The following is a 13,330-nucleotide window of genomic DNA, read 5'->3' on the forward strand; positions in this document are numbered from 1 at the left end:
ATCGGACTCGATGGTAGTGAGTGAAGACCACTGGAATCAGAACAAAAACAATGGTGATGTGATCACCAAGAGGATCTGATCACTGGAATCTGCATAAACGAAGAGGACTGCTTCTAATTTCTCATAATACATAAAGCTCCCAAACTGGGTGATCACAGAGGACCTAAGAGATCTGCTCAAAGAAAAGCAAAAACAGGCACTTAACAGGACGGATAGAGGTCAAACTGAGAAACCAACAGGACGGATAGAGGTCAAAACGAGAAACCAAGGGGTTGGTTTGCCAGTAAGAATCCTTACCCATGATTCTTCTATGGCTGTTGTAATTAAGATCCTCCTGTGTCACACACACACACAGGGGGAGAGAGAGAGAGAGAGAGAGAGGCTGAATAAATCCAAATGAGTAATCTTTGGTAAGTTTTGGTTGATTGCAGATTACCGTAGCAGGTGCTCATTACAGTCCCTCTTTTACTGGCATTTTTGTTTTAAATGCATAACCCAATATCATGACAGAAAACAGAGCGATTTGCTCTGCAGCACCACTGGTGAGATCCGCCCACCCCTCATCCTTTGGTTTGAGATTGGGAGGTTATATAGTGTCAGCGTTGGAGAAGAACATCTACTCAACTTAACTGGGCAGAATTTACAAATTACAGTAATTTTTCAGTTATCTACTTGATTTTGTTTCCTTGGTTTTTCAAAGACTTTTCATCCTTTATTCATCCAACTAGACAGGACTAACGACTTTCCTCGCACCCAGACAACTTAGAGGGAGAAAAGCTTCTATTCATTCCCCTCATACTCCTTCACCGTCCCTGAAACCAGATGGAGCCTAAGGTTAAACTCACTAACAAACTTAGGATTTAGGTCAACTTCTGCACGCCGAAAGATCAAGCTCTCTATGGACTCCAAAGCCCAAATATCCCTAGACACATCTTTCCTTCAAGTACACATTTGATATTACACATCTTGGGCCATGCAATCTATCTACAAGGAACACATCACAAAGAACTCGAGTGTTGGGCTGTAAGGGTTGGAGTATGGTTAACAAACTCAGTGACATATTCTTTGTTAGTTGATGCTGGAAGTCATTTTTCCTTGTCAAAGCAAATTGTTGGCTAATTGACGACTAGGCTTTGCCTAAGTGAAAAAATTTTAATAACTCATCAAATAAATATGAAAGTATCTATGGATCAATAATTTTACAAGTACTTTACGTTATGTAACAATGGACTTTCGAATATCATTTCCTTCAAGTTCTATATGTCTTGTTATATTCTCTCTACATTCAGTGGATTTGGGGAAACAATGACAAACAAAGGTCATAGAATAACAAGAAACATAATACATCCAACAATTATTACCCCAAGACAAAAGCATATGCAAAATAGCTGATCCGCATCAACTTACAATAATATGAAGCATAACATTTACCTCAAGACAAAACCATATTCAAAATAGTTGATCTGCATCAACTTACATTAACATGAAGCATAATATCAAGCTATTACCTCAGGTTAAAAACATATGCAAATTAGTTCATGACTGATGACAAATTACTGCCTAGATAGCTAATCAATATCACCTGACTGACCAGTCAACGTTTTAACGATAATTTAGTTGTCTATTTATCACTCTCTATTACACAATGACAGAACAAAATAAACACACACTAGAGAATGACTAACCTTCTTATCGCCAAGCATGGGTGTCAATCCCCCAGGAAAGTCCTTCTCAACAGTAGCAAAACCACTTCTAGGGTCACTAGTTTGCCTGGAAATTCATGTCACATAACAAAAATGAGAAAAAGATAAACAAAAGAGGGGGGAAAAAATGGGTCAACCATTTAGCTGTCCAGAACATAATTGCCAAGCAGTATAGTCAATGTCATAACCTTTAGAGGTCATGTTCTAGGACAATGCTCTATGTCTAAGAAATGGGAAGTGTCATCAAACTGTAACCTAGGAATTTTATGAACCGACTGAATCATGCACTAATCAAGAACTGCCAGCAAATTGGCCACTTAGGTGGGACCATTTAAAGACTCAAGTCACTAGATGCAACTAGAAGACAACTCTCAGTGCATTACTGTTTGGGGTTCCAACTTTTTTATCAAGACTTTAAATAGAAGATAGTAGCTGTTTTTCATTTTCTTTTTGGCATTTATTACTTAGGTACACTGATATCATGTCCTCTGTTTATGATTGTGCTTAGCATCTTACATCATTGCATTTTGTAGTCTTTACTTCTGTACTACACCTTAATTTAACACAACTATTAGGGATTTTTTTTTACCTGTGTGTGGGATTGATTTGTGGGTTGGGAGGGGGGGGGGGGGGGGGGGGGGGGAGGCAGGTGACGCCTACTAGTCAATGATTCACCTTTAGATGGTCCAAATTCCTACACATAATCGCACCCTTGGAGTAAACTGGGATACTAAAGGGACTTGGTTTCTTAATTCATTAGTTTGAAGCAAGAAGACTAGGGCTTCTAGTCCCAAATGTTGAATTGTTTGGAACATGCTAGCAGCAGGACAATCAGGTGTTGGATCATCATTTGGAACTGCTTATTAAGTAGCAGGTATTTTGGGGCTTCTCAACCCGTATTGAGATCAGAGATATTAATTGACAATTTGACATAATTTTGGAGAAGATGGGATCAAATTATTAATGACCTCCAGCCCCCTCATATCCCCCCCCCCCTTCACTACATGGGGTTTTCTTAGCCTTGTCTTCTTCCTTCTATAGTGTAGTGAGGCTCCTCTATATAGGGATACAACTCTCACCAATAAATGTTTTATTAATTTCCCCCACCTCCCACTTCAAAGAAAAAGATATTGATGTATACTCTTGTGTGGTTAAATACATCTATTTGTGCAGTTAAAATTATTCTTAAATTAAAAATTATGATAAGGTTGTCTTAATTACAACAACTCATCCTTATCCCAACTAAATGAGGTCGGCTACATGGATCTTTGCCCTCCAATCAGCTCTATTTAATGTCATACTTGATCCAAGGCCTAAGCTATGCATGTCTTTCCTCACCACTTCTCCTAAGGTCATTTTAGGTCTGCCCCTACTCTTTAAATACTTCAATATGGATCAAACCATTCCACCGTACTGGAGCATCTAAAGGCATCCATTGAACATGACCACACCACCTCAAACGACTTTCTCGTAGCTTATCATGTATGGGAGTTACTCCCAAACCAACTTTGATATGATCATTCCTTACTTTATTCTCCCAGTTTTATCACTTATCCATCTTAGCATCCACATCTCCGCTACATTGAATTCATCTACATGACGTTTTTTAACTGCCCAACATTCCACACCATACATCATAGTTGGACGTATGACTGTCAAACTAAATTTTCCATTAAGTTCTAAAGGAATATGTCTCACACAATTAGAGCGTATGTGTCGATTGGAGGTCTATGGACACCATGGGATGGTATTTGTTACAACTTATCTTTGTTAGTTAGACTTCCTATTAGGCTTTAGAGTCCTACTCAGAGTATGTAATTGTTTCAGGTTTAACATCACCGATCACACAAGCCTTCCTCCCCCAATCTCTTTGTCTCTCCCTCAATTCTCTTCTTCACATGTTCAGGTTTAGCTCTCTTTACATGGTATCATAGCAGGTTGCCAGTAACTGATTCTCTCCATGATTGCCGGTTTGAGAGTCGTTTCAAGGTTCTACGATTTATGGTGAAACCCTAGGTCATAGAAAGAGAAGAACTAGGGTTTCCTTGAAGATTTAATGAAAATCATACTTGAATGTTTCATTACTGCTATATGCAAAAAAGCTCTTTTTCCTCTGGTTTGACTGTTACCGATGGTTTATTCGAAATTTTGGAGGTGATCAATCGATTTTCTTGGGATCATTTTTTTTCCTTTTTTGATCGATTTTCTTGTGATTTTTATTGAAAGCGATTTTCTTGGGATCCATTATTTCTTGGGGGAGATCGATTTGTGTTGGAAGGGTTGCTGTTTGGATTGATCAACATGTTGGATCAATTCTTCCTATCAAGATTTTCAATCGATTCCTCTTAAGATTGAAGGAAGACCAAGCCAGTGAAGACATTGATTTCTTTTAGGTTTTTTGGGATCGATTTTTTGGGAGAAGGTTCTTGAGATCATAGTTGTCACGGCGTCGCCTAAGCGGCGATTTGGCATCCCGACGAAAATCCGAGGACATGGCAGTACACCGATTTATGTGAGTCACGATTGGCGGTCACCAAGGTCGTATAGGCGTCGCCAAGGCAACGCCATGGACGCCATCGCACGCCTATTATACTAATCGATCGCTTTTTGCTTTCTTTTTTTACTTGCTATTAGGTGAAATACAAAAGAGAGAAAGTCGAAAACCCTCAAGTCTCAATTTCTCAAATTGAAAGTTGAAAACCCTCGAAGCTGACCTGCCGCCTGCGACTGCTAACCTTCTCCTTCTCCTTCTCCAACACCGGCAGTGAACCTGAACCCTCGAAGTTGACCTGCGACTGTTGACCTTCTCCTTCTCCAACACCGGCAGTGAACCTGAACCCTCGAAGCTAACCTAAAACTGTTGACCTTCTCCTTCTCCGACACCGACAGTGAACCTGAACCCTCGAAGCTGACCTGCGACTGCTGACCTTCTCCTTCTCCAACACCGGCAGTGAACCTAAACCCTCGAAGCTGACCTACACCTGTTGACCTTCTCCTTCTCCGACACCGACAGTGAACCTGAACCCTCGAAGATAACCTGCGACTGCTGACCTTCTCCTTCTTCGGCGACTAACGTCCTCCTCCTTCTCCGGCAGAAAAACCAAGGTAAGGGGCCGCCTGCGAAGTCTTTCTCCTTCTCCTTCTTCGTCTTCTTCATCTTATTCTTCTCTGCTTCTCTTTCTTCTTCTTCTTCTTCTTCTTCTTCTTCTTGTTCAGTCCTTCTCTCCTCCTCCTTCGTCTTCTGCTTCTTATTCTTCTTCTCTGCTACTCTGCTTCTCTGCTTCTCTTTCTCCTTATCTGTTCCTAACGAGTGACTTCCTTCTTCTCTTCTCTTCTCTTCTTCTCTCCTTCTCTCCTTCTCTCCTCCTACGTCTTCTGATTCTTCTTCTTCTTCTCCTTCTTCTTCCCTGCTTCCCTTTCTCCTTCTTCTTCAGATCTTCCCCTTCTCTATTCCTTCTTCTCTTGTTCGCTCCTTCTCATTTCTCTCCTTCTTCGTCTTCTGCTGCTTCTCTTTCTCCTTCTTCTTCTTCGGTTCTTCTCCTTCTCTGTTCCTCCTTCTATGATTAATGTTTCATAACAGCATAAATAGAATTATAGAAATATAGAATTAGTTCTTAATCGAAGTATTGGATTGCTTGTTTTACTGCCTTATTTTAATCCTTTCTTGGATCACTTGTTAAGTTGCTTCTGACTACATATTTGAATTTTTTTTGGATTTTGATGTTGTTCTAATGGTTTTTGGTTAACATATATGTTAATGTTACTATTTAACAAGTGTTTATATCTTTACAACTTGTATAGTTGTATACTTAAATACTTAATGTTAATGTTACTGTTTAACATACTTTGTTACCCTGTTTTATAAATTATAACTTGAATACTTGATGAGTTGATGTTATCATGTTAATGTTATAGGTTAACACTTAACCAAACTTTGTTACTCTGTTTTGTAACTTGTAGGATAATAGGACTATAGGAGTTCATAATGGATGGTACTGTTGGTGGTAGTAGTGGGGGTGATAATATAAGCACGACTGCATATGATCCATCCAAAGACCCAACCAGGAAGGCCAAATCAAATGACCCTGGGTAGAAGTATGGGTATTGGCCTGACCTTTCAGACAAGAACCTTGTTAAGTGCACTCTTTGTGGAAAAAACCTCAAGTGTGGAATTAAAAGGTTAAAGCAACATTTGGTGGGTGGATATGGAGATATTGCTAAGTGTACCAAGACAACTATAGTGATTGCTACAGAGATGAATGCAGCTCTTATGCGCAATAAGAAGAAAAGGATGCAAGACATTTTGGATGATGATGTTGATGTTGATGTTGATGCTGGTGCTGGTGCTGGTGCTGGTGCTGGTGCTAGTGCTGATGTGGATGTTGATATAGAAGTTGAAGGTCATAGACAGTCTAGTAGAACTCCTTCTTCTACAACCTTGGGACTTATTCCTAGCTCTGGGACAGCTGCTAAGAGAAAGAAAGTAGTCATTCAGCCACAAGTAAGGGGCCCCATGGATACTCATGTTAGACGGACTCCTAAGCAAGTGGTTGCTGAGAGGCATCTTAAAGGTAGTACCAGACTACTATAGAGAACCGGTTTAGATCAGCGGAAGAAAAAAAGAGAGTTGATAATCACATTGTTGACTGGGTTTATCAGTGTGGTATTCCATTCAATGCTCTAAAGTCAAGGAGGTTTGAGGTGATGGTGAAATCTATTGCACAGTACGAGTTAGGATATAAGCCCCCAAGTTATCATGAAGTGAGAGTGCCATTGTTAAAGGCAGCAAAGGATAGAACTGCAGAGATGAAGAATAAATATGAAGAGTATTGGAAGCAGTATGAGTGCACTCTAATGACTGATGGGTGGATGGATAAAAGAGAAAGGCATTTAATTAATTTCCACGTTAACTATCCAGAGGGGACTTATTTTATGGAATCTATTGATGCATCTAGTATATCTCAAACTGCAAAGAAGTTGTTTGAATTGATTGACAACAAAGTTCAAGAAATTGGTGAGGACTATGTTGTGCAAGTTGTGTCAGATAATGCATCGGCTTATAAATTAGCCAGTACAATGCTGATGCAGAAGAGGACAAAGCTATATTGGACTCCTTGTGCAGCGCATTGCATTGACCTGATGTTGAAGGAAATAGGATTCTTGAAATCTAATAGGAATGTGATAAGGCAAAAAAAGTAACCAACTTCATCTACAGGCACACACGCATTCTTGATGCAATGAGGGCTAGAACAAATGGGAGGGATCTTGTGAGGACAGCAGCTACTAGATTTGCAACTGCATTTCTGACTTCAAAGCTTGTTAAAACATAAAGAAGACTTAAGACATTTGTTTATTTCTGAAGAATGAACTAGTTCTAATTTGGCAAAGACCGAGGCTGGAAAGAAAGTGGTTGAGACGGTGTTTGCTGTAGCATTTTAGAATGGTGTGAAAAATTGTCTTAGAGCTTCAAAGCCACTTCTTACTGTCTTGAGTATTGTAGATGGTGATGAGAGGTCTTTTATGCCTGAGGTTCAATTTTCCATGGATGAGGCAAAAAAGAAGATAAAAGAAAATTTTGGGGATAGAGAAAGGCAATACAAGAAAGTGTTATATATTGTTAACAGGCATTGGGAGATTCAGATGGGGCGTCCTTTGTATGGAGCAGCACTATTTCTTAATCCTGGCAAATTTTTTTCTTATAAGGAAGGTGATGATGGTGGCTACCAAATTATATCTTCTCTACAGCTTGCATTTAATGAAGTCATTGAAAGAATGATACATGAACTAGCTTTACAAGACAAGATAAATACTCAAGCCACTTTGTATAGATATTCTTGAGGTGGTTTTGCCTCGGATATGGTGATTAGATCACAGGCAACCATGAGTCCTAACAAGTAGAGTACATTGTTTAGTTGTTTTGTTTGTGTGATATATTAAATATTAATCTAGCTATTTTTATATATATTTATTTTTTATAGTTACTTGGTGGAGTTCATTTGGAGGTCATGCTTTTGAGCTTTCAAAGGTTGCAAGAGGTATTTTAAGGCTTTGTTGCTCCTCTTCTGGTTGCGAGCGCAACTGGAGCACATTTAAGTTTGTAAGTAGCTGGGTATTACATCTATTTCATATTTTAGACTTTTTATTTTTGGAAAAATAACTTTGTTTGTTGTTCTCTATTGTTTATAAATTCATATTCATACCAAGAAGAGGAATAGGCTGGAACATCAACGTTTGAATGATCTAGTCTATGTTTAATACAATCGCTGCCCAGAAGAAAGGTTTCAACAAAGGTGTCTCGATAACAGAAATTATGATCCACTTGTGCTTGACGAACTGGATTGGAGTAGTGAGTGGATGATTGACAAGCAAGTGGATGATGTAGTCCATCCCGATGTTGATCTCACATGGGACGTTGCTGGTAGAGCAATGGGGGCAACAATGGAGGGGCTAAATCGACCCAGGAGAGCTCAATCATCAACCTCTAGAGGAAATATGTGCTACACACGCCGTGGTAGAGGAAGGGTTGCTAGGGAGTCATCAGAATCAGATGGGGAAGAAGATTTGGAAGAAGAGGATGATGTGAATGATGATTTGGATGTCATAGATAACTTTGGTGAAAATGCAAATGCTTCTAGTGGACAACAAAGGAATCTGCCATCCGCTGATTTGTTGGATGATTATGATGATTAAGTTATTTGTGTTTGACTGTTTGGATTTTATGTATTGTTTAAACTTTAAACTTTAAACTTGAACTTTGAACTTGGACGATTAGTTAAGTTTTCTTTTTTTATTTTATGTTGAGTTCATTTGCTATCAAGCGTCATTGCTTCAATAAGTCATTAATAGCTTAACAGGTTAGCCACTTGTCTTATCATTTGATCTATTCTTAGGTTTCCAAATATATATCTCTGATTCATATATGATATATTGACATATATACATTTTACTTTGTTCAGGTTGCTCACTCACTTCCAATCATTGTTTTCAAGCTTCAGTCACAGGTTAGCCTTTTACTTTTTACTTTTGTGTGATGTACATGTTGATTTTTTATGACTTGATGAGTGATGACTTGATGTATAACTGTATAAGTCAATAATTTATGTTGATTTTTGATGACATGATATGGCTATGTTGATTTTTTGATGATTTGATGTTACTTAATGTTTGTTTTATATGTTATAGGGTATATATTATAGGCTTGTAGCATGCTAAATAACTTTAAAAAATAGGGAAAATAAAAAAGTAACACACTAAATAATTTTAGAAAATAGAAAAAATAAAAAATGACTCACGGGCGATTTGACTGCCATGGCAACGCCAAATCAGGTGATTCATCGCCAAATCGATTAGCCACCCCTCCACCGCCTTGGATCGATTTGACGCCGTGACAACTATGCTTGAGATCGATTTTTTTGGGAGAGTTGTTTTTTGTGGATCGATTATGTTATTCTTGATTATGAGATTATTTGGGATGCTGCTCATTTGTCCATGTGTAATGCTACACATGAGAAGGAGATTAGAGTAATTATCTACTCAATTAAAGTTGGAGTTATTATTTGCTAAGTTGGAGATTATTATCAGTTTGAGATTTATTATCTACTCAATTCAAGTCTTAATGGTTAGAGTTATTGTCTGCTCAAGATTATTTTCGTCGAAAGATTGATTTACTATTACGCATCTCCTCGTGTGTCATCAACAACTATTTTATCAAGCGACTAGACGTTGTTTGGTATATTTTAGCAACTCGATTAACCAGTGGACTTTTATATGAGACCTCTGTTTGAGGCTCGTGAGGGTTTTTGATGTAGTATTTGGATGCTACACTTTTGTTGGAGTGCCTCCTTTGAGAAAGTCTTTTGATGTAGCTATTGGGTGTAACAGTTTTGTTGGAGTACCTTCTTTGGGAAAGACTTTTGATGTAGTTGTTGGATGCTATAATTCTATTAGAATGCCTTCTTGGGTTAATTCATCCATGATAACCATAAATAAATAGGGGCTAAAAACTGATCCTTGATGTAACTCAATTGTAATTGGGAATTCACTACCTTAACCCCCCACAGTTCTTACACTAGTCACGACACCATCATACATATCTTTGATTATGCCCACATATTTAATTGAAACATTCCTCTTCTCTAGTACTTGCCAGATTAGCTCTCTAGGGACTCTGTCATAAGCTTTTTCTAGGTCAACAAAAATCATATGGAGATCCTTCTTGCAATCTCTAGATATTTCTATGAGTCACCTAAGTATGTAGCTTCTACCATAGATCTTCATGGCATAAAACCAAATTGGTTCTTTGTAGGGAGGGGAAGTAGATAACAACCAGGAGGCTCGAACTCGAGACCTCTTGGTGAGCATAGGCTTTTTGCGCTCTGCAGCTCACCAATTGCGGTAGGCAACTGTCGTTAACCAAATTGGTTCTCTGTAATAGTAGTTTCTTTTATTAGGTGGGTTTCACTAACCCCATCCTATAATTTCATAGTATGACTCATTAGTTTTATGCCTCTATAGTTATTGCAATCTTGATATCACTTATATTTTTTTAAATCGGAACCACAATGCTTCTTCTCCATACATATAACATTTTCTTAGTGCACATAATCGTATAAAACAGCTTAGGTAGCCAAGATAAATCACAGATTCCTAAGCTCTTCCACACTTTTATTGGGACCTCATCCGGGCCTTGTGCCTTGCCTACTTTCATTCTCTTTAAAGCTTCTTTCACTCCAAATGCCCCGATTTTTCATATATATCTACGACATGTGGTGTCTTGAAGGGTAACGCAACCTCCTTGAACACTATTACTTGAAGTGTTTCCATTTAGTAGGCTGCAGAAATAAATTTTCCAACACTCCTAAATGCCTCATCCCTTATTAGTACTTTAACCTCTTTACTTTTAATGAATCTAACATGGTCGAGATCTCTACTCTTCCTTTCCCTCATTTTAGCTATTTTATAGATAGCTTTTTCCCCTTCCCTTGTACTCAGATTGTTATAAAGATCTTCATATTTCTTCACCCTTGCTTTTCTCACAATCTTCTTAGCTTCATTTCTGGAAAATTTATATACATTTGCAGATCCTATTAAGTTGGTTTACACAAGGTAAGCTAATGGAACATCCAAGTACACCAGAGACGCCGCCGCAAGAACCAGCCACATTCACTATGGCTGGGAGACAATTTCATGGAAGGAAGCTAGAAGAGGAGGAAAGAAGGAAAAACTGCAGCTGTCGACCCTCCCCTGTTCTGGTGTGAGAAAGGAGAGAGAAGAGACTGCCGCTAGTCTCTTCCCTCTCTCCCCTGTCATCCTGATTGGCCAACCAGCGCGGGCCCCACGATTTATTAGTTAGCTATTTTATTTTTACTAGTCTCTTTATTTGTTTTATAGGTCTTTGAGATGAATTAGGAAACTAAATAATACCCTCTTATTTGCCCCAAGTTGTTGGATTGAATTAGGAGATTTCTTTTTATGCTGGATTACTTCCTAGTTGGCACTTTTTATTTTGAGTATTTCTTTTCCTATATATGTAAGGCCAAGGGCCACAATTAGTTTTTAGTGAATGAAAAAATAAAAAAAGTCGATCCTTGATACCTTGTGTGTCTCTCTCTCTCTCTCTCTCTCTCTCTCTCTCTCTCTCTCTCTCTCTCTCCTCTACTGTCTAACATGAATGCAGGGTTCTCCTTCTCTCGGTGGACCTGGTTTCTTCTCCCCCTCCTCTGATTTGGACATCAGGTAAAGAACTAAGTACTAACTCTCATCTACTTCTCCCCTCCCTCCTACCTCCCCTGGTTTTCCATCTCCCCCCCCCCCCCAATCTCTGTCCTGCTGAGTTTACAGTCAGCTACTGATGTTCACATATTTAGTTGTGATTAAAAATTCCGTTGATCTCTTTAATAGTTGAATGAATGGAGGAAAGCATGATACCTACTCTTTAATTCTTGAACTGATTTGTGCTTGAACTACAGTATGCTGCCATGTTCCCTTCCCCATGTTTCCCACTTGAGATTTATGTAGCTTAATTGCTTTTCCTTTTAGATTATTATTGGCTGTTGCTGCATTGCTTTCTATTTCGAATATATAAGCATGTTGGTCATTGTATTGTGCTGCCCTACCAATCCCAGTCCCAACCTAGGTCTTGGTGAGTCAATATTGTCCACTTGGACAGCACCTGTAGGAAGTCCTGTTGTCTAGCTTTTCTCCTACATCATAAGCAAACCCAGTTGATTATCACTCCAAACCAAGACTCAGGTCTGATGTACGGATCAAGGTACCAAAAGGGTGCTGTCCAGGTTAGGGTTTTGAAAGGAAAAGGGGAGAAAACTGCGGCTCTCAATTGGCTGCCCAGGTGCGGCAGCAAAGCTGCTCGAGTGGTCCCTTTGATGTGCTGATCAAACCCTCCAAAGGGCCTTGTGGCCTGATCTCAGGTTTGGGAGATCTGAGAACAGGTCCCCAATTAGGAAACTTATGTTAGTCTCCAAACATAACAGCTAGGAAGCTCAGTAGCCCCCCAAGTCTGGATCAAGGGGTCCTCTTGAAGGTTAGAATAACACCCCAAAAGGTCTTTGGAAATTGGGCAGCAGGATGGGAGATATGGCCAATCAATTTCTGATCCTTGGCTGGCTACTGGTCTTCAATCTGGCTTGATGTAATAATTGTCTTCAGTACTCAAGAAATAAAAGGGAAAACAAACAAAGGAAAAGAATTCGATCAAGGGGTTGAGAAGGGGAGAAGAAGAATTAGGTTTTGGGCATCTCACTTCTCAAGTTTGCAGCTATCCCAGCCATGAGTTAACTCTCAAGTTCAATCTTCAGAGAGGGGGGGGGGAAGAAAACTCAGCCTACAATTCAATCTTCAATTCTTCATTGACTCCAATCGATTACAGCAACTCCATATATATATATAGGAGGGTATTCAGCTTATAATCAAAAAGTAACTAAAAAAGGAAACTAACATAACAATAGAAACTAAAAACTACTTGTTAACCAAGCAAGTGTAAAATAGAATGACTTGTACTAACTTGTCAACAAGACAAAATAGAAACTAAACCCAGACTACTTGCTTAATTCGATGGGCAGCTGCTGGACTCCTTGAAGCTTCTACTTTCCAATTTGTGGGACAGTTGGATGGTATCTAGAAGGCTTTCTCAACACTCAACTGGTAGCTGACTGGTCAAAGCACTAAAACAAAAGGGACAGCAGTGTGACAGCTCGCAGGAGAAGAAATAGAAACTTATGCTGCTGTAGCTGGCTGGATCAATGGAGGCTTGCTGTAGGCTTCTAGAAGTCTTCATATGGGACAAAAATACATCAACCAAACAAGCCTCCTATGCTGGTTCGATTTCCCAAAAGGGGCTGGTACTCTTGCTGCAAAGCTGGCCCAGAATAGGCCAAAACTGGGCTGCTCGATGAGGCTAAACCTGGCCCCGACTTGGAACAGAACTGAACTATGGTTTGGTCAGTATGAGCTCTCCTTTTGATCACCCTATCTACATCCGATCATATACATGTTTAGTCATTTGCCATGTCTTAAAACTAGTTTTCTTAATCTTAATGGCTGCTTGAACTTCATCACCCCACCACCAAGTCTCCCAACAGGAATGACCGAATGACGTTTTCCTTTCGATT

The 13,330-nt window shown here is 39.3% G+C and overlaps 1 protein-coding gene across 1 annotated transcript in view; it reads right to left on the reverse strand.

Annotated features, from left to right (window-relative positions):
* Window positions 1–13,330, reverse strand: part of LOC122062955 (SART-1 family protein DOT2) — a 50,613-nt gene that overhangs the window by 2,109 nt on the left and 35,174 nt on the right. Inside the window, exon 12 of the mRNA XM_042626622.1 lies at window positions 1,686–1,770. Coding sequence (XP_042482556.1) covers window positions 1,686–1,770 — 85 coding nt within the window. The remainder of the gene's footprint in view (window positions 1–1,685; window positions 1,771–13,330) is intronic.

This window comes from Macadamia integrifolia, chromosome 2, assembly GCF_013358625.1.
Source record: "Macadamia integrifolia cultivar HAES 741 chromosome 2, SCU_Mint_v3, whole genome shotgun sequence".
NCBI classification, from domain to species: Eukaryota; Viridiplantae; Streptophyta; class Magnoliopsida; order Proteales; family Proteaceae; genus Macadamia; species Macadamia integrifolia.